The 21,112-nt window shown below is 54.0% G+C and overlaps 1 protein-coding gene across 1 annotated transcript; it reads right to left on the minus strand.

The window, feature by feature from the left end:
- Window positions 1–859: 859 nt before the first annotated feature.
- On the minus strand, window positions 860–20,148 carry CTSH (cathepsin H). Its single transcript, XM_061179792.1, has 12 exons — window positions 19,991–20,148; window positions 16,598–16,629; window positions 15,835–15,940; window positions 14,197–14,267; window positions 13,513–13,617; window positions 10,860–10,946; window positions 10,015–10,070; window positions 8,129–8,210; window positions 6,713–6,781; window positions 4,056–4,162; window positions 2,122–2,247; window positions 860–1,319 (listed from the first exon to the last, which is right to left on the minus strand). Exons 1-12 carry the CDS (start codon window positions 20,079–20,081, stop codon window positions 1,244–1,246), a joined length of 1,008 nt encoding a protein of 335 aa, XP_061035775.1. The 5' UTR covers window positions 20,082–20,148; the 3' UTR covers window positions 860–1,243.
- Window positions 20,149–21,112: the final 964 nt, after the last annotated feature.

Consider the following 21,112-nt stretch of genomic DNA (forward strand, 5'->3'; position numbering starts at 1 on the left):
GCCTATTTGTTCCATGTCTGCCTTTAATGGAACTCCTTTTATACCACTGCCCTGGGTTTGGGGATCTTTATTGTATTAAGGAATTATGCTTTCATTTCATGTTAGTGTTTTTTAAAAATCTAGAGTAGATTAACTAGAATAAAATAGATTGAATTTCATCCGATTACTGTTAAGTTTATTAAGGTGATTGGTTTTTGTCTTGACTTATTGTTGTGGTGTCTTATGTTACTAGACTTTTGTAACAGATTAAACCACACTTGCATTCTCCAAATAGGGCTTGTCATGAAAATAACAAGTCTCAAGCCATTAGCTCTCCAGGAGGCCCAAATGACATGAAAGATTTTCTTATTAGGTACATCTATGAACTGTAGGACAAACAGCACCAACTCGTGCCACAGACCCTGCTCCCTGGAGCCCAGAGGCATCGGGAAGCAGCCGAGACTCCACGGCCACCCTCTGGATGGAGACCCCATTTTCTCAAGAGAAGGGATGGTGGAGGTGGCAGGAGCATCAGGGGAGGAAGAGATGGGGGCAGCCCTGGGCGGAAGGGCAGGGGAGTAGGAGCAGGAAGCTGGGACTGGGGAGGCCCCGTGGAGAAGTACAGGCTTCTGGGCCGGTGTCGTGGGTTTGAATCCTGGCTCTGCCAGGGCCTGGCACACTAGCTCCTCCTTCCCCATGCGGGGATGACCAGTCAAGATCTCAGATGAAACCTGTTCTTCCTCCCGGGTCCCGCCTCTGGGAGACAGTGGCGCCAGCACCCACGCCATCCTCCCAGCCAGAGAGCCGGCCACCCCTTGGTGCCTCCCTCTTAGGAGGCCAGGGCCTGGAGGCAGGCCCAGGCCCCAGCACACAGCCTGACTCAGGGAGGTGCTCACTGAAGGTTTATTCAATAAAGACCACAGAAAAGACTGTCCGTGGAGCTTTCTCCAAATGGGAAAAGCAGCCCTTCTGGGAAGAAAGAACATTCTTGGTCCATGTGGGGCTGAGTCAGTTAAAAACCATGCCTAAGGCACATGGCTGGTGGTGACCTCTGTGTCAGAAGATGGCGTGGGCTTGTTGCTCCATGGAATTCTTCCTCGTTGTTTTCTTTGGGTTTCCAGGCTCGGGGCCGGGGTGAGGGCACAAAGTGAGGGGCCCTGGGTGGGTCTCCCACTGCTCACTTCCTCCAGGGCAGGGTTTTAGGCCCCAGGCTGCCCGGTCCTCCCTCCATCCACCAACCAGTCGCTGCTGCTGCCACCCCGGCTCACACCAGGGGGATGGGGTAGGAGGCGCAGGCTGCCAGGCCGCACATGTTCTTCCCACGCTCCATGAGGAAGTACCTGTGCAGAGGGAGGGGCTGAGGCCTGGCGGGCGGCTTCCTCTCCACAGGCCCTTCCAAGGTCTGACTCCAGGGATTAGGCCCTCTGAATTTACTCACAAAATAGCAATACTGGGTTATTCTGACCACCAGGAAATCTCTGACCTGTGAGTAACTTCTTCCCTCGACCTGGCTGCCACCTGAACTCTCTTCCTTATTCTACCCGTATCTCACTTGTCCCAGAGTTTCCTGAGGGCCCCATTCTTAGCCCTGCCTAGGCCCTCACGTAGTTATTTAATCACCACTGGGACCCCTCAGGTAACAGATGAAAACCCCCTTTTCAGATGAGGACACGGGAGTCTGAGAGAAGAGACAGGGACAAAGTCCCATCAAGGTATGTACCCAGGCCACCTGATTCCAGCCCCATTCCAGAAGGAGGGGCTGTCAGCCATCGGTAAACTTGGTGCTTGGATTTCTCACCCACAGGCCCTCCCAGACGCTGGCTTAGTCCCAGCAGGGCCCTGTGTTGTGAACTGTTTACTAGTGGTGGTCATAGAACCTCCTGAGCCAAATGGACTCCTGTTCCGGACACAGAGTCATCAAAATCTGGGGTCCAGGATGGGAGAGGGGCTGCTGGAGGGTTCTTGGGGGGTGTGAGGGTTACATCCTCACGCTCCCCTCTTCCTGGCCTGGGCTAAAGGCTGTGTTGAGCAGTCCCTTCTTGGAAGCCACATTTGAGGTGGAGACCCCCCACACACTCCGAGGGCCCCCAGACCTGAGCAATCACGCCCCCTCCCAGCACACGGGACCTGGAAGCTGCTTACCCCTTCATTCCCCACCGGGGACCCCAAGAGTTCTTCACGATCCAGTAGGGTATCCCATTTTCTTCTCCGTACCCAACAGCCAGGACTGCGTGGTTTACTTTATCTGGAGTTTTATGACAGGAGGTACTGGAAAATGAAAATGAAAAAGGCTTGAAAATATGTGGGACTTCCCTGGCGGTCCAGTGGTTAGGACTCTGCACTTCCACTGTAGGGGACGTGGGTTGGATCCCTGGTCGGGGAACTAAGATCCGGCCTGCTGTGCAGCACGGCCAAAGAAAAAAAAAAAGAAGGTGATTCGATCACATCCAACAAGTGAATTAGAGCAAGGTTTCCCGAAGCGGGGACTGGGAGGCATTTAAGGTGGTGAATTAACTCTCGTTTAGTCACAGGGCAAGAGAAGTATTCTCTTCAGCCCCTTGGGTTCTGCTCACCCAAAGGAGCGAGATTTAGCGCGGTGCTGGCCCAGCTGTGACACCTGACGCTTTCCGATGCCTCTTTCATAACAAGGAGAGAGCAGCCCTCCTGCTGCACCTTCTGAGGGCAACAGTGTCCGGCTGGAGTTTCACATGGCATTGCTTTGTTGCCACTGTATTTAATTTTAAGATTACCTTGTATTTGGGACAATTACACAGGTTTCTCATTTTAGCTAGTGAACTAGTTCTCATGAGGAAATTCTGAAAATTTCAAGAGGACAAACTGCAGTGGTCGTGTGATCACTGAGCCGACGTGTAACTGAGTTGTTGGCCCGGGGACGAGGTGCGAGACACCAGCAGCGTGCAAAACTCTGCTCCTGGATTTAGGATGCCTCCTTCGGCAGGGAGCAGAATGGCAGAGAGGCTACTTCTATACAGTGGACCGAGGGCTGTGACGGCTGGGGGGCTGACAGGAGCCCGAGGGAGGGGATCCAACCAGGTGGGAACGGGGTGGGGCAGGGGCAAGGCTTCCCTGGGGAGGCAGGGGACTCGCATAAAACTACGAGCTCTTCGGTGGGGCAGGGGCAGGGGCACGGGGTGGAACAGGGAGGATGCGGGTGGCTTTGACGGGAGATGAGCTTGGAGAAAGAAGGACCAGAACACAAGGGTTCCCCCAGCCAAGCTAAGACACGGGACGGGGGGGAGACGCTGGAGGATGGAGAAGTTGGTGTGGCGAGAAGGGTGTTCCAGAAGGCTGACTCTGGCTCCGAGTGGAGGATGGACCAGCGGTGAGGGCACAAGGACAGAGCAGGAAGGAGGGAACGGTGGGCAGAGACACAGGGAGGGAGCAGAGAGCACGCTTCTGAGCAGTGTTAATGGGGCAGCGTCTGGTGAGGGACGGAAACATGCAGGATCTGAGGTTTCCATGGGCCATCCAGCTTGATGCGTTGGGGAGGCCCTTAGATCTGTGGGTCTAACGCCCGGCAGAGACCAGGCTGGCGGACGGAGACTTGGAATTTCTCAGCAAACAGCTGGCCGTGGAGTTCAAGGAGTGTGTGAAGAGAGGGCAGAGGGCTGAGGAGAAAGCCCTGGAGAACACCTGCACTTAGGAATGGCCAGATGACAAGAAGGCCGTGAAGGAGATGCTACCGGAAGTGGCCGAACTCACATTGCAAAACAGGCAAGAGGCCTGGGTGAGACGAAACCAGTGTTAGAGAACTCGGGTTTCCTGAAAAACCCTGCGGTGGAGGCTTCAGCACGGGATTCTGGCGTCTGAGAGCAGCTATTTCCTATTTCACATCTTCAAATTTCTGAACACAGGTTTTCATCACGAGAGGCAGCTCTTCTGCTGAGGAAGGGTGAGCTCTGTGCTCAAATGGGGGCCGGGGACCCCAGCCCTGACCAGCCATGTGACCGCCTCTCTTCCTCCCACTTGGGGACTGTGGATCCTGACCTTCAGGGCTGCAGGCTGATGCACTGGCGGAAGGTGCGAAATGCCCACCCAGCCCCTCCCCGGCTCACCTGGAGTAGACGCCCTTTTTGTACATCAGAAAGTCATCAGTCACCTCAAAGGCAAAGCTCACAGGGTTGTACAGGGCCACCGCCTCCACCATCGCCTCCTCGTCGTTCTGTGGACAGAGGGGCCGACAGGTGGACACACGTGGCCTCTGCCATCTCCCCACCCCACTTGAGAAATATGGCCCTTTGCCCCAAAGTAGGGGACAGAGGCTCAAAGCGATGATACTGAGGAGGGAAGAGAAATCTGTTTTAGACCAAAAAGCTGCCGCCAAGGGGGAGCTGCCCTTCCTTACAGCAGAGCCAAGCCCTGGGTATTGGGGGCTGGTATGGGGGCCCCTGCCTTCTTGCGCCTGAATGGCCGGGATCCTTGCGGTTTTTTATTTGGCTTATGGGCCCCTCCTCCCAAACCCTGGCTCCCCTGTGACCTCCCTCGGCTTTGCTGGGCTGGACCGTGCACTCATCTCTCTCCCCCTCCCTGCTCTGCTCCGAGGGAATCCTGCACCCTTCCGGGTCAAGCCCAGGGTGCAGCGTGGACTCATTCGCTCACTCACTCACAGCCACGTGCCAAGGCCCTCCCGTGGACCAGGGGCTCCAGACATGGGTGTGACTCCCCCACTCCCACCCCCAGGACCCCCTGCACCCACAAAGCCAGTCTAAGGAGCTTTTTTTGGTAGAACTCAGGGGTTAGAAGTCCATGAGCAGATAAGGCCCAGATGGTGGTAGAAATGTGTGTGTGTGCCCGAGGAGGATGCATCCCCGTCCAATGGGGAAGGTGGGCGTGAGGAAGTCAGAGGCTTCCTGGAGGCTGCGGCTTTGGAACAGAGCTGCGGAGACTGGGCGAGAGCAGCAGTTGCAATCACCGGGGGAGCTTTACAAAATCCCAGTGCCCAGGTTGCGCCCCAGACGATTACATCAGCATCTCCAGGGTGGGTCCCATGCAGCAGGATTTCTTAAAGCATCCCTGCTGGGACCCACTGGGTTAGCATGAGCTAAGGAGGCCATTCCCCTGGCTGGAGACTTAGGGAGTTGAAATGAGGGTGAGCTGAGGCCAGGGCTCTGCTGAGGGAGGGTCAGGCTGGAGGGGCTGGGGCACCAGCCCTTCCTCCATCCTACCTCCCTGGAGGGGCAGGCAGTGACCCAGCTGCAAAGAGCAAACGGCTGCCTGGTAAGCAAGCCGCTTCCTTCCCTGTGCTCAGAAAAGGCCTTGTGAGCGCAGGCAGGTCAGGGCAGATGAGACCAGGAAGGCACGGAGGCCTGCTCACCAAGAGGGGGAGCATGTCGTGGGGCCGGCCGTTACCGTGGCCATCCCTCGGCCCTGCCAAGGAGGGCCGGACGCCAGTGCTGGCCTGCTCTTAGGGCCCTGCAGGTGCCATGGGCAAGGCTCTCCTGGGCACCAGGCAAAAGGGATACCTTTGAGCTCCTGGTTCACTGCCTAATGGGATACGAATGGGCCAGAGTGGTTCAGCCCTTGGTGAGTGTATCTAAGAGAAACTGGCTCTTGTTTGAAGATAAATCTACCATAGTCAGAAACATCCCAACTACAGGGTGTAGATTTTGGAATGACACGGTCTCCGTTCAAATCCAGCTTCCACTTCTAGCTTTGTGGCCTTGGGCACGTTACTTAACCACTCTGAACCTTTCTTCACCTATAAAATGAAGGTTATAATGACATTTATCTCCTAGCGTTGTCTTGATAATACATGTTAAGTGGTTGGTATAGCTCCCGTCAGCACTCCATAAATTTCATTACTGTTGCTGACTGCATGGCACATGCTTTAATTAAATGGTAGCTACTGTCATTACACAGACATCACGTTTGTGATTTATGCACACATTTGTGGGCACACGCCCCAGCCTCCTGCTCTCATCAGCACACGTCACACCTACACACACCCGTGGAAATACTCTTTCACTCTTTATGCATGTTCGCCCATGCTTGCAAACATGCAAACAGTGGAGTCACGAGGGCTGTTCACACTTATTCCAGCTTCCTCTCGGACAGAGTATGGTTTGTACTGCACTGCAGTATGGAAGTACTGCACTTCCCCATCCACTTGAGGTTAGGTGTGGCTGTGTAACTTGTTTTGGCTTTAAGCGCCAGTGCATAATTTACCACTCTCTTTCCCTCTGCCTGGGTCCTGGAGTGAAGCCAATGACACAAAGAACAGCCCTGCTTAAACCAAGGGACATGTCACATGAATGAGACATAAAATCTGATTGTTTTAAGCCATCCAGATTTTGCAGCTGTTCCTGCAGCATAAGCTGGTTTATCCTGACTGACGCACATTCACTCCGTGCATTCACATTCAATCTCTCACACACATACCTGATATCACACACATCCTCACATCCTCTTTGGTAGGATGGGGATTACTGCTTGCATTTTACAGACAATAAAACTGAAACACAAGATGGAAGAGCTGTACAGACCCAGGTCAGAACCAGAGCACCCGACTGCCAGTCTCTTGCTCTTTCCCTTCTGTCTTCCACCCTGCCCCCGTCACGGTGATTGAGATTCAAGTATAATCAAAACGTTTGAATCAAAGTGATGTGCTGCTCGGAAAGGCTGCCCTGCAGTGCCCATTGGCCATCTGATGGCAGTGGAGACTGGCCTCCTGATCAGAACACATTCCCTATCTGAGAGAAGGATCAGTACTCACCATTGTGATGTTGGCTACATCCTTGACAAAAGCAATGGCCTTACTGGGCTGGAACTTGCAGTCACCATCCTGTTCAGGGTGGCAAAGGTCATGGAATACAGGTTAGGGATGCTCGGCCCCGGGCTGAGACTTCAGGCCTCCCCTATACAATTTGATAACATTTATAAAGCAAAAGCTACAGGTCCCAGGGCCTGGGTGATGAGGTCACTTATGAGAGAATTAGAGGCCTCCTTGTCCTCAAGGACCTCACAGTCTAGTGGGAGGAAATGGTCCTGTGCTGGCTTTGGCAGAGGTGGGCTTGCATGGCACCTGCTGGGAGCACGAGGAAGGGGCCTGGCCCAGTCCAAGGAAGCTTGCTGAGAAATGGAGCCGAGTAAGAGCCTGCACAGCAGGGGAAGGGCAGGCCAGTCTCAGCCCAAGGAACTTTACCCACAAGAGGCAGGCACAGAGGACACACGGAGGGAAGATCAAGCCCTTCTGAGGCGGGAGAGACGGTCAGGATGACAAGAAGGCAGGACCTGACGTTTAGGAACCAGCAAGTGGGTGGGTGGGAGCAGAAAGCTTATGAAGGGGAGAGTGAAGTAAAAGACGAGACTGGGAAGACAGATCTGCGTGAGGTGGCGGGGGTGGGGGGCAGGACTCGAAAGGCAGGCCAAAGAGTCTGGAGTTTCTCTTGCAGGCCCTGAGGAGCCTTTGAGGAGTTCTGAACAAGGCAGAGTGTGGTCAGCGCTGAGTCTCAGAGGCCACTCTGGCAGCCCCTGGGTGGAAGGGGCCCAAGGAGAGGGCACCCACAGTGATCTAGGGTGAAGGGAAGCCAAGGTCCGAGTGCAGGCGGGGACACAGGATGGACCAAAGGAGCAGATGCGAGAAGGTCTAGGATGGTCAGAAGGCTGACTGAGGTGAGGTCTGGGTCAGGGGGCCGCCCCAAGAACGGACCACTGGCCGCCAAGACATTTTAGGGAAGGGTGGTCCTCCCATCGCTGAGAGGGGAGATACAGGAGGAATCCCGGGTTTGTGGGACAGTCGAGGTGCCCAGCCGTGCACAGGCGGGGTTGAGGTGATGGCAGGGGAGGCCCTGGACAAAGTGGATGTGGGCCCAGGAGTGCTGTCCGCATGAACAGGGAGGGAAGAAGCTAACAGACGTTGTCCCGGTGCACTCACGGCAGGGGCGGGGCAGCCTGACGATGCTGCCACACACAGGGCGCTAAGAGGCCCCCAGCTGGCTGACAGCTGGGGCTTGGGCAAGCAGAGGAGGGGAAAAAAGTGAGCTGCAAGAGACAATTCTGAGAATCCAGGTGGAAGTGGGGAGTCCTCCAGGGGGGTGCGGGGGAAGAGATGTGTTCCGAGGCCGGGACAAGAACAGAGACGGGGAGCACTGCAGATCAAGAAGACGGAGCCCAGGCTGCCCAGAGTTACCTGGCCCTTGTAGGGGTAGGTGTCTTCACCCATGATGCCCTTGTTGTACCGGATGTACTCGAAGGCTTGGCTGGGGAGACCCCTGCAAGAAGCACACACAGCTGTGCCCACCTGGGACTGGCCCCGATGGAGGTGGGGCCTGCAGGGGCTGGAGCTTGCCAGACGTTTGCCCTGGCAGGGCTGGGAGGCCGTGGTTGGGGCATGTCCCAGGGGCAGAGAAGTCTCCGAGGGGCTAGCAATGCCACCCTGTTTGCCCGGCCTCAGGATACAGCTCAACAGACTCAGAAGAGGCTATCAAGGAGGGTCCAAGGTCCAGCCACACGTGCTTCCGTGGGACAGAGACCTCTGGAAGCCAGGCCCCTCGCTCTGTCAGGAACAGGACCTGACAGGATCTGCCCAGCTGACTGGTCATTGCCACCACCGTGCCCACTGGGCCCCGCCTGGGCAGGCGCTCTGCAAACATGACTTTCCAACCCCTCAGAACCCCGGGAGGTAGCTGCTGTTATTTCTTGAAGCTCAGAAAGGCTGAACAACTTGCCCAGGGCCCCAAAGCTACAGCCAGGATCTGGTTCCAAAGGTGGATCTTCTTCTACCTCGTGTTGCCTCCTGGAGTAAAGAAGACTCAACAGCTACCCAGCCACAACTCCCCATCAATCTCCTGTCCCTTCTGGTTTTTGTCCAGAGCATCTGTCACCACCCCACCTGCGGCACAGCTAGAACATCAGCTGCTGTATCCCTCGTGCCTACATACAGGGCAGGTGCTGTCGTATTTGCTGAATGAACGAGAAAATGAAGTAAACCAAAGCAAATAGATCCCTTGGGAAAATGGTGGGGGCCCCAGGATGCCCTTTCAGACTTGTGATGGGTGGTGTTTATAAGTTGCAAAGAGGAAAGAGACCAAAAAGCCATGAGGCTAACCATGATATGATGGTGGGTCAGCAACTAGGCCGTGACTTCACCCCCGACTCCCAGACGCAGCCCGAGCGTGGAGGCCCTCGTGTTGGCTCTGTCAGAGCAGGTGGAGCACCAGGCCTGCCCAGGACTCGCCCGGGAGAGGGATGGGCCGCAGGTAGGCGAGGGGAGGCGAGGCTGGGAGCGTGCTCCAGGGGAGCACGAGGGCCTGGCTTTACACACGTGTGTGCTGGGAAAGCCGCTCATCCCGAGGAAAGGTCTCAGAGCACGTGAGGAGGAGATGAGGGCTGGAGACACGGAGAAATGTGGGTAAATCCCTAAGAACCCGTGGGCCAGGGGAATTCCCTGGCGGTCCAGTGGTTAAGACTCGGTGCTTTCACTGCTGTGGATTCGGGTTTGATCCCTGGTCGGGGCACTAAGATCCCGCAAGCCATGTGGTATGGCCAAAAAAATAAACTAAAAAAAAAAAAAAAAAGGGCCAGGAAAGCAGGCCCAGCAGAGACGCAGCCTTTATGCCTGAACCCTGCACCACATCTACAGGAAAGCTCCTCCACGCGGCCTGCCGAGCTGGGGTGGCTAGAGCTTTAGAGAACTTGTGGAAAGGCCAGCCAGACACCTGTGTGTGGATCTTGGTTTTGGAGGATGACGTGCTTCTCATTCTATTAATTCTTTTGGCCACTCGCCCAGAGGCCTTGGTGGCCGGTGAGGCCAAACGTGCTGTGGGGTGAAATCCGGGTGACACCAGGGAACGAGGACGGATCTTGGAACCAGCCAGGCCTGGGCTTGCATTACAGCTCTGCCCGTTCCAGCTGAGGGACCTTGGGCGTGTGAGGTGACCTTCCCCCTCCACAAGCGCGGCCGATTTTGCTCCCACCGAGGGCAGAGGCTGTGGCAGTGCCCGGCCCGTATGAGGCCCGACAGAAGTGACCCCGGGAAATGAGCAGGGGCTTCGGGCCCCCCGGCCAGGGCCGTACCCTTGGCAGCCGTGATTGTTGAAGTTCTGGGCGCAGTCCACCAGCTGCTGCTCGGCCTGGAGGGAGGAACGCACGCCCGGTGAGCTGAGAGCCTCCAGCGCCGGGCCTCCCCGAGCCGACCCACGCCTGCGGCCCCGCCCGCCCGGGCTCAAGGGCACCAGATTGTAAGCTCCCCGAGGGCAAGGGCTGTCTCTGTGTGTCTGAGGTGCCAGCCCAGCAGCCGGCCCGTCGGGGAGAAGCTCAGCGACAACCTGGCAGCCAAGCGGGCAGGTGAGAGGGCGCGGGGGGCCCTGAAGGTGTGCACGTACGTGCAGCTCCTGGGGTCCCGTGGTGGCAGATGGGAGGGGGAGGGGACGGGCCTTCCCTCAAGCCGGTTCCTGGTGGCCCTCGCCAGCCTTGCCGGCCCCTCTTCCCCACACAGGAGGCAGCGGCTGGGCAGTCACCCCTCACTCCAGGGGCTCAGGGGTCCCCGCTCGCTCTTCCCTGCCTGAAGGTGACCAGCTTGAGAGGGGGCCCAGCTCCTACAGGGCTGCCTCCCAGGCAGGCTCTGCTCTCGGAAGGCCCCAGGTGGCCACACCGAGGAACTCCCCCCGACCCACCCAGGGATGAGCCCTTGGGCCATTTCCTCAACAAGCCTCATTTCTTCTGAAGTGTCAGCTGAGGTCTGCACGCTGCATGCCCGTGAGGCTGGGACACCTGAAGTCCAACTGAAATGGCACTGTCAGCTAAAGCCACAAAGAAGCCTGACAGCCCAGGCCTGGCCCTCCGAATCAGGCCTTGGAGCGAAGCTGTGACCCCTCCTCCGCGTCCCTCCCCCAGCACCGGCACCGTGGCTGATTGCTCACCAAAGAGGGCAGCCTCCCAGTTGCAATGGCGACAGCAGACTCCAGGGCCCCGGTGGTGGAGAAGGTCCAGCAACTGCCGCAGCTGCCCTAGAGGCCAAGGGGAGGGGGAAGAAGGTCAGGGACCAGGACCCCTCTGGCTTCCGTGACTTCAGCTGACAAAGCCCTGGCCCACACTGTCCACTCTGACCCTCACGAGGCCTGCGAGGCTGACATCCTTCTCCCCGTGTTGCAGATGAGGAGGCCGAGGCTTGCACAGGGGAAGCAGCAGCAGCCACCGGTGACAAGCGCCCGTGCACTCCCAATCCTCGCTACCAATCCCCACCAGCCTACACGGCCAAAGCCCTCCCTCCTCCCGACCCCATTCTGTGCTCTTCTGTTCTTCCCAATCTTTTTCTGGCATGCGGGATCTTAGTTCCCCGACCAGGGATGGAACCCGTGCCCCGGCAGTGGAAGCGCAGAGTCTTAACCACTCGACCGCCAGGGAAGTCCCTCTACTTCCGAATCTTATGCTGGCTCCTCTTCTTCCCACTGTCTTCCAACAGAAGGACTCGCCAGAGTCCTGTTTCTAGAACCTTCTCTCTCACCTTTCCACCTCCAATCTCACCCACAGTCCTAACTGTTAAATTGACAACTCCCCAAACCCTGCCTCGGCCCTGACCTCCACCCAGGCCCAGACACCCTGTCTCCCAGATGATCCTACCCGTATACGCCCCAAACCCTTCAGACTCTGCGTGTCCTGCCCCATCCGTCCATCTCCCCGTCCTCTGCCACGGTCACAGCCGCTGCCCGGCCACCTTCCTCCCAGCGCCTCCCGAGGGCTCAGAGTCGGGCGCTGGAGCCTGCAAGCCTGGTTCAAATCATAGCTCTGCCCCACACCCCCTGTGCGACCTGGGCGAGCTGCTGCCCCCTCTGACCCTCGGTCTCGTCATTTGTAACATGGGAACAGCCGTGCTTGCCTCACAGGGCTGTTTGTCAGAGGGGTAGATGAGATCCTGCCCGTCGTGCAGTTACCCCACGGGCTCCGTAATATTAGCTGCTGTTTGTGTTTTTCTCTCAGCAGCATCTTGGTCTCTTTTCTGCCCCTTGCTGGTTCAGTCTTCCATATTTTACTTCTGAAACGTCTCCTAAGATTCCCTTCCTCACTGTCCTTGTTGAGTCCTCACTGCTTGTCTCCCTGGAAAGAGCCTTCACCCTACCCCGGCCCCCAGTTCTTTCTCTCAAAGCCTTCCCTCGGCAGGGAGGGAGGGCCTGGTCAGAGCGTCTCTGGCTGGTCAGAGGCTGGGCTTGGCCACCACTGCAGGAGGCAGGACAGGGCCGAGTGGCCAGCACTGGCCTTGAGCAGAGACCTGGATGGAAGGGCCCTCTGTCATCTGCTTGCCTTGTACCTTCAGCACTTCCTCCTCTGTAAAGTGAGAAACCCTCAAGGCTGCTGAGCTAATGTCAGATCCGGTCACCGTATCTGTAACCGTATGGTGGCTACAGCGAGAGACCACACACACCCATGAGGGTAATCGCCTTGTTCTGGCCCCTCTGCCCTGGGGCTCCGTCCTGCCCGAGGGTCAGTTAACACAAGGACCCGGAACGTTCTTGGCAGACTTCCCCTTCTCACCTGCCCAAAGGGTGAGCAGGTTTCGGGCTTCCACATTTAACGCTTGTTGCTTTGAACGGTCATGGAATTCTCAGATGGTCTAAAAGCTGCCTTTGGGGCTTGGGGCAGAGGGCTGACTTCATTCTACCCCTCCGACTGCTGGGAGGGGAGACTTGTTTTGGCTTCCGGGTGCTGGTTTAAACGTCTAGATCACTAGGCAGGTTCTGGGAACCCAGTGAGCCTGGAGGATTTGGAGCTGTGCCATGTGGCTTTAAGGAAAAGGAGAAAATGTTTCTCATGGAGAGTTTCAGTGGAAAGCAAAGTGCTTCCAGGAGGGAAACCTTCACCTTGTATTTCCTGGGATCGAGAGGTCGGCATCTTCCTGAAGAAGGCCACTGCACTGTCACTTCCAGGGGACAGCAGGGGGTGGGTCCAGACTCTCCAGGACAGAGCAATGTGCTGGGACCCTCCAGCCAGCGGCCCAGTCCTCACCTCTGTGAGTGCAGGGAAGACACCGCCACTCCCCTTGCCAGGCACGCTGTGCCCTGCAGGGGGCGCTCCTGAGAACACGTCTGAAATGCTGGGTTCCATTCTGTTCACTAACCACCTGCAGCTCCCTTGTGGGAAGCAGCCAGCCAGGGAGGGGCTGGACCCTGGTGCCTTGTGCAGCATATGGAGGACGGGGAAGAAAAGACGTATGGGCAGTAGGAATGGAGTCCCGGTGTGCAGTTACTGAAGGGCACAGAGAACGTGATGTTTTGGGAGACTGTAGAAGAGACCTATGGCCAATGGGGAACTTTAGACAGTGGGGTGGAACACGGGGGATGGGTAAACTTCAGCCCAGTGAAGAAATACGCTTTTATCCCCCAGATCCATCCATAAAAACAATGACCTCCCAGCCTTTCAGAGGAAGGCAGCTAGAGAGATGATGAGAAAAAAAATAGAGTTGGGGATATACTCTCTGTGTTTTGGGATTCTTTTGAGTTTTTCTTCCTGGCATACTGTCTAAGAATGTGGCTGTTTGCGGGGGGGGGGGGGGGGGAAGGTGGGGATTGTCATGCATACCTGATTTTTCACTGGTGAGACGAAATTTCCTTTTTTCCGCCAGTCCATGGAGGGTGGGTAGGGACCAGTACCCCGAAGGTAGTTACCTTTGGTGGCTGAGCAATTCTGAAACAACGAATTACATTTTTTTCAGGGGGAAAAAGAGAAACCTTTTTGATGGAAAAGTATGTAATTCAAGTGGAATCACCAAGAGAGAATAAGAAAGATTGTAGCTGTCAGAACCATCCCACCCTCACCTATTGGTTCCAAATGCTAAATGACAGGTCCTTTTGGGAGCCCAGATTGGGGGTAGTTAGGACAGGGTAGGCGGATTTCGCAAATAAAAATACAGTTCACCCAGTTAAATTTGAATTTCAGATAAATGATGAATAAGCCTGTAGTGTCTGTCCTGTGCAATATTTAGGATATACTTATGCTAAAATATTAGTTGTTGTTTATCCAAAATTCAGTTTTAAGGGGCAACTGTATTTTCTCCAGCAACTCTAAGTTTGGGGTCTGCATGAGGCCATGAGCATGGACTGACGAACTGCTGGGGGCTGACATGTCTGGATCCCCCAAGAACCTGGGGGCCCCCAGCTGCAGCTGGGGAGGGGCCGAACCGCTCTGGAAGCAGAGCCGGCTATGAGCTTATTCCAAAGGTTTGAGCGAAAAGACTCAGATTTGGTCACAATGAATAACACCCACCTGAGGCTCTGACCAAAAATACTTGCGTTTTAATTCAGCAAAGCTCATGTCTGAAAACTGGTTCAGTCCCACTGAAAAAGAGAAGGAAAAACCATAAACAAACAAACAAAAAAACACAACAAAAAAGAGGAGCTCAGTAAGTCACTAATAAAGAGAAAAAATAATGAAACCCCACGTTCACGTGTGTCCGATCTACAGCCCCTGCAACTTGGTTCCTTTACATTTTTAAATGTCATGTACAGGTGACCCTTTCAAAAAAATTTTTTTTTTAATTTATTTTTTATTGAAGAATAGTTGATTTTACAGTTGACCCTTGAACCGCATGGTTTGAACTGGGCAGATCCACTTATACAGATTTTTTTCAATAGTAAATACTGCAGTGCAACATGATCCCAGGTTGGTTGGATCCTTGGATGCAGAACCGTGGAGACAGAGGAACTGGGTATACAGAGAAGCCGTGTATATGGAGGGCAGACTATAAATTATACTCAGATTCTCAGCTGTGCAGAGGGTCGGTGCCTCTAACCCTGCATTGTTCAAGGGTCAACTGTAATTCAATATACCGAGGTCAACCTCACTGTGCTTCAGAATTCCCTGGGGAGCTTGCCTTCTTTCTTTTTTTTTTTTTTTTTTAATATTTATTTATTTATTTTGGCTGCGCCAGGTCTTAGCTGTGGCACACGGGATCTTTGCTGCCGCATGTGGGATCTTTTAGTTGCAGCATGAGGACTCTTAGCTGTGGCATGCATGCGGGATCTAGTTCCCTGACTAGGGATTGAACCTGGGTCCCCTGCACTGGGAGCACAGAGTCTTACACACTGGACCACCAGGGAAGTCCCGTGGAGGAGCTTTTCAACAGTACAAATGTCTAGGCTGCACCCTGGAGATGCAGACGTAATGGGTCTGGGGTGGGGCCTGGGCACCCATATTTTTAGATACCCCATCAGTGAGTCTGGTGAACGGCAGGGTACAGAACCAGCACACCTGCGCCAAGTGCCCGCCCACCTGCCACCTCCTTCAGTCTTCCTAACCCGCGAGGGGAGTGTTATCCTCTCTACTTTACAGTCAAGTAAAACTTCACAGCGGGGTCACACAGTCAATATTGGGCAGAAGTGAGATTCAAACTCAGGTTTCCTTCCACCTCATGCTTTTGCCCACATTACCAACTTAGCTGACACTGCCGTCATTTCTGAGCCCTCAGTATACACACAGTGTGTGTGTGTTTCTAGTGAAACTAACCCGGAGGGAAGGCAGATGTCCTAAGAGGCTGCTCATGAGTCCAGGACATGTCTCTGAAGAGGCTGCCCCGACAGCAATACAGGGGCTCAGCATCTGGGCTGGACCCGCAGATGGCAGGAACAGGGCAGGGCTTCTGTACACCTCCCGTAAACTTCACAACCATCCAGGGGTACCAGCATCGTCCTAAAGCTACAACCCCTTGAATCTCAGAGAATAATGGCGGAGCCAGAATCTGAGGTCAGCCAAGCCCAGCTTCAGAGCCTGGTTTGCTGCTCCGTCCACCCCAAGCCCCTAGTGGGCCCTTTAATCAGTGGCACCACTCATTGATTTCCTTCCAGATCTGAGATGCTCCCTCCTGCCATGGGCGAGAAGCCCGGAGGAAAGGTGTCCCCACGGTACTTTTGAATGTGTGGTTCCCGGCGTTGTGGGCATTGATCTTCCTCCAGTTGCTGACAAACGCCTGCAGCCTGTGGTGGTACTCCTCCGAGCTGTATTTCTTTTGGTGCTGAAACAAAACACATCAGCAATAAGTCACCGAAACAGGATGCAGCTCACCAGAGGGAGACAGTTTTGTTTTCTAAGAGGAGGATTGGAAGTTTTCTTTCGGCCACGATTCTCAGGCCAAATCTGTATCACAGGCAGGACGCTGCCCTGGGTCTCTGTGGTGAAAGTCGGGAAGTTACAAAGCAACCCCCCCGCTGCCTCTGGGGACCTGTGGCCAGAATGAAGCCCATGCAGCTGCCAGAGAGTCAGCCAAGAGACCAAGAGGCCCTGGTGAAGGACCTGCCAAGTGCAGGTCACCTCTGGACGCCACAACTGGTACTAGGTCAAGTTAATGGCAGAAATCACCATTTTTCAAAAACACGCACACTAGTGTTTTCCAACTGATTTTGCAGCAAGCACACAATGTGACGTGAATACAAAATACAGAAATGAATCTCAAGGCTTGAAAGGCTGCTAGCCAACTTCATCACTGGGGACCACTGTTTGGAAGGAATTCACAACTGAATCTTTCCCAGTGCTTGACCGATTCCCAGTTGGGAAAGACCCAGGGAGATGGGGTTGGAAAATCCCTCTTTATTATCTCAAATCCAGCACAGTTTCGTTTGATAACAGGAAACTTAGTGAAATGAAAAACTTCAGAAAGAAGTTGGACACTGACCTGCACCATCCATGACTTAAAGTGAAACTTCTCTGCAAAAAAAGGAAAAAAAAAAAAAAAATTAGGCCTGGGTGTCTTGCAGTAACGTCTATAGCCAAGTAGGGCACATCAGAACTGATTTGCATTTTAGGGAACTGGGCTAAATTTAAAGCACCAAAAATGGTGTTGTCTAACGCTGATCGTGAAGAGGAACTCAAACTCTTACCGCTTTTGTACTCCAAATTAATTTTGAAAAACGACATGCCATTAACCTATGGTATTAAAAGTCAGGATAGTGGTGATCCTTAGTGGGGGTACAGAGGGGGCTTCTGGGGTGCTGGTGATGTTCTATGTCTTCATCTGGGTGCTGGCTTCACGAGTATGTTTAGATTATGAAAATTCATTAAAATGCATATTTAATGATTTGTGCATTTTTCTGCACTATACTTCAGGAAGAAGTTAATTTAAAAACCTATAAAAAAAAACCTATATATCCCAAGTGTGGGCAAAATTTTGTTAAAGGGACAGATGATAAATATCTTAGACTTCGTCGTCTCTACAGTCTGTTACAACTACTCAACTCTGCCCTCGTGTGTGAAAACGAAGGGGTGTGGCTGTTTCAATAAAACTTTATTTACAAAAAACAGGTTGCAGCGCCAGTCGTTTGTAGACCCCTGCTATATCCACCTTTGTACATTTTTAAGTTATCTAAAAACTGCACTTCAAATTTTCATAGCTGCAAAGGATGTATTCCAGCTTATTGTAAAGAATGACATATAAAAATAAGACTGTTACATCGTTCTTTTAAAGCTGGCCAAAAGGATCCATGATACCATCATGATTTGATATCCACCATCAATAACATGAACAAGCCCTTCTATAAGAGCTGGATATTTTAGATAGTTTCTTTTTCTCCTTGAACTCCCATCTCCATCCACATCTCACAGAATTTTACCCTAAGGGAGCATCTGTTTTTACTTGGTCGCTCTAGCATCTTTTTATGCAACAACAAGAACAGAAAGTATAAATTTAAATTACTTTTACTCCCTGTGACCCATATACCCCTGACTATTATAAAAATTTATTCTGGATTAAGTCATCATCATCACCATCATTATTAACACTGATTAAAACATGTCAAATATACCTTATGAAAAGTATTTGTTAAACATAAAAAGTAAACTTGTATTGGAAAGGCATCTCTTAATGAGGTAAATTAAACTTTACTAACAACCCCCTCCCCATGGATTTATATATTCATGGGTGAATATTACCTATTTTCTTGAATGGGTTAGCATTAATTCTGGTCTTTGTCTCAGCCCTTTCAAAGGGCTGAGAAATTCTGCTCAAATAAACAGGATTGTTCATTGCTTATTGCTTCTGGGAACAGAAGGCAATTTTTAGAGCAATGTCACTCAATTCCTTGCACTCCTTCCTACGCCCCAAATCACATGGTGCTCTATTACGCAACATTATTTCTAGGACCCCGGTAGCTGATACTTCGGTGAGGTCCTCTCTTCTCTTGGAAGTGAAGGGTTTGGAAATAGATTCCCTGTCTGTGCCGGTATCACTTGGAACTTTTTTGTGTTTCCCCACTGATCCACATCCCACAGTTTGAAGATCTCTGTTTTATGGAATTTAGGATCTCCCCTTGTGGGTCACAGATCTGTTCCAGAAAGCAAGTGATAGCCATTTTCCCTGGGGAAGAAATGCACATTTCCCCAATATATGCCCTGCGTGGGGTTTCAGAGGATTGCAAATCCTAGTTAAGGCCCTGCTACAGCTGATGGCTTCAGAGGAAGACAGATCTCAACTTAGGACCAGGGTTTAAGGCAGATGGTTTAGGACAACTGACCAGTGTTTGCCTCCAAAGGTTTCAAAAGCAACAAGCAGGTGTGAAAACCCAGTATTAGTTCTCATTCGCTGGAGGTCAGCAGAAGAAAAAGCCAGAGATGATCTTGGGCGAGAAAGATCTCTGGTGACCCTTCACCCCAACCTCAGATAGATCCATTTCAATCCATTGTGACTTTTGGAAGAAAGCACACATGCTTTATGTACCGCCCTGTCTCGGGGACCACGTGGGAGTATCTAGAACAGGGATTAGCCTGTTTTTGTATGGCCCACGAGCTAAAAGTGTTCACACTTTTAAATGGTTTTTTAAAAATGACATTTTGTAGCACCTTAAAATCATTTGAATTCAAATTTCAGTGTCTATAAGTAAAAGTTTCCGGGAATACAACCCACTCATTCATTTGCACACTGCCTATGGCTGCTTTCAACACAAGTAGCTGCTACAGAGCCTGTGTGGTTCACAAAGGCTGAAATATTTACTATCTGGCCCTTTACATAAGGAAAAGTTTGCCAAGCCCTGCTTTGGAGTTAAGACAGCTTCCAGCACCAGCCCTCCTCCTCCACGCAGGCCACAGCCAAGGTAAAGCAAAGCCCTGGCTTGGGAGCAGCTGGGTTTTCCTTAGGTTGGGACTGAGCTGGAGCTGGGCGTCCTCCCAGGTCTGCAAGACTGGGGGACTTTCTTGGACAAATGGGTCGGGAGGAATAAGGCAAGATTCTGGCTGAAAAGATTCAGCCCCAGTGATCTTTGTCCCATCCCCAGGCTGCTCTTTGGCTACAATTCTTTGTCCTCAGGGTGAGGGGGCTGGTGGTCCGGTGAGGTCAGAGCCTGTGGGCGGTGGGCAGAGGCTGAGGGTGGGGAGTGGCAGGGCAGGAGGGAGGCTGCAGGGGAGAGCCTTCAGCCTGGGGAGGTGGCTGGACCCCCAGCAATAGAAGGGGTGTAAGAGCAGCATGAAGCTGGGCCACTCACAGCCCACCTGGCCACAAAGGGGAGTCCTGGGGCTGGACCTTACCCCCCTGAGCCCTTGGAACAAACACCCTCAGTCTTCAGGGGCTAAAACTGCCATTGCTCTAAGTGCAAGTCACTCCTCCAAACAGCCCGTCCAGCCCATTGTACAGATAGACTCTCAAGGCACCTCTGGGGATCCCCTATGTGCAAGTCCCTGGAAGGTACTCGGAAAGGCTGTAAAGTCCCTGCTTGCCTCCGGCAGGGGCAGATCAACGTCCTCTAAGTCTCCAGATGGGGGGTGGAGGGCAGAAGGGGCCGCAGACTGCTGTGGCGTTCTAGTCTCTGCAGCGCCCCGAGCAAGGGGGACCCTGGGCACCTAGCCACCCGCTCCTCTGCTCACGCGAGACGCCCGCCCTCCAAACCTCCCCCTCCTCCCGCCCCCCTCCCCGTCACACAGGTCACCCTGCCTGGATCCCGGTTACCGACCCGCAGAGCCCTTGAGCCTCGGGCCTGGGAAATGCGCTGCCCGGCTGCTCCCGCGCCGAGTCCCCACCCGCACAAGGTCCCCCGAGTCTCCGACCTGCCGGGCCCCTTTCCGGGGGCGCTCGTCCCCATACCTAGGGAGCTCACTGCCAGGTCGGCGGCGCCGCAGGCGGTGGGGCCCAGGAGCCAGGCTCCGGCGCAGAGCAGCGGCAGGACGGCCCACATCGTGGCGGTGGCTGCGGCTGCGACTCGGCTGGCGCACTGGCTCCGGAGGCCGCGGGGCAGGCCGCCAAAAGCCGCCTCGTGGGGGCGGGAGGGCGCGAGGGGCGGCGCCGGGCGGCGGACGGGGTGGGGGGGTGGGGAGGCGGGAGGCGGGCGTGGAGGAGGCGGGGGAAGGAGGCCGGGTGGGGGGAGGCGGGGCCCTGCAGGACTGCTCCGAGCGCCAGGCTCGTGGGAGTGGAGCGTCTTCGACCTCCCGTCCTGGCCACATCACTCCACTTTCTCCTTCTCCGCAAGGAAGGGCAGAGGAGAGTTGGACCGCTCTGTCCGGCGGGGTCCTAGATCTGCCGGTCTGTCGGGACTGGCCGGCACCATGGGCGAGGGTGGTGCCTGTCCCCACCCCAGAGCCCCCATCTCCCACCCTCATTAATCACATTCCCCTGGTTGTCCCTTGAGCCTTGGAATGAACTTAAACTAGAGGAAGTAGATAGCTGTTTTTATGAGCCTGTTCCACCCCTACCCCCGCCCCCCACCCGCAGAAAGTCTAAAGTCTTTCTGCTGAGAAAGTCCTATTAGCAGCTGTAGGGCCATTTTTTCTATTTTGCAAATCTGAAAAAAGGAAGAATATGATTTTTAAGAGTCTGGGTGTGAGATAAATAAAACAATGAACATCTCCAATGAAGGAAACATGCACAGGGGTTGCTTCAAGGGAGAGGAGAGGATGATCAGACCTGCCTGCAGCAACCTGTCAAGCACCCAGTGGGGCCCGGTTCTTCACTTAGGTCATCACCCTGCCAAGTGGCAGGTTGTGGACCTGCCATTTTACAAATGGGGAAACTGAGGCTCCAAGAGTTGATGGTAACGTTCCCAGTAAGCGTGCAGAGGGAGTCTGAACCCAGGTTTGACCCACTGCACTTGCTCACCCTGCTCTTTTGCAGCCCGAGGCATTTCGGTGTGGGCAGAGCCTGTTAGGGCTGGCCTGTCAGATCTGAGCTGTCTCATGTCTCCCTCCCTCAGACAGGAGGAAACCTAGTTCT

Source organism: Eubalaena glacialis, chromosome 2 (assembly GCF_028564815.1).
Source record: "Eubalaena glacialis isolate mEubGla1 chromosome 2, mEubGla1.1.hap2.+ XY, whole genome shotgun sequence".
NCBI classification, from domain to species: Eukaryota; Metazoa; Chordata; class Mammalia; order Artiodactyla; family Balaenidae; genus Eubalaena; species Eubalaena glacialis.

Coding starts and splice junctions, on each gene's coding strand:
- CTSH (XM_061179792.1), bottom strand. CDS start 20,081: ATGTGGGCCGTCCTGCCGCTGCTCTGCGCCGGAGCCTGGCTCCTGGGC. Junction 10,947..13,512: donor TCTCACCAGTGAAAAATCAG/GTATGCATGACA, acceptor CTTGGCCTCTAG/GGCAGCTGCGGCAGTTGCTG. Junction 10,071..10,859: donor CTGGGAGGCTGCCCTCTTTG/GTGAGCAATCAG, acceptor TCCTCCCTCCAG/GCCGAGCAGCAGCTGGTGGA.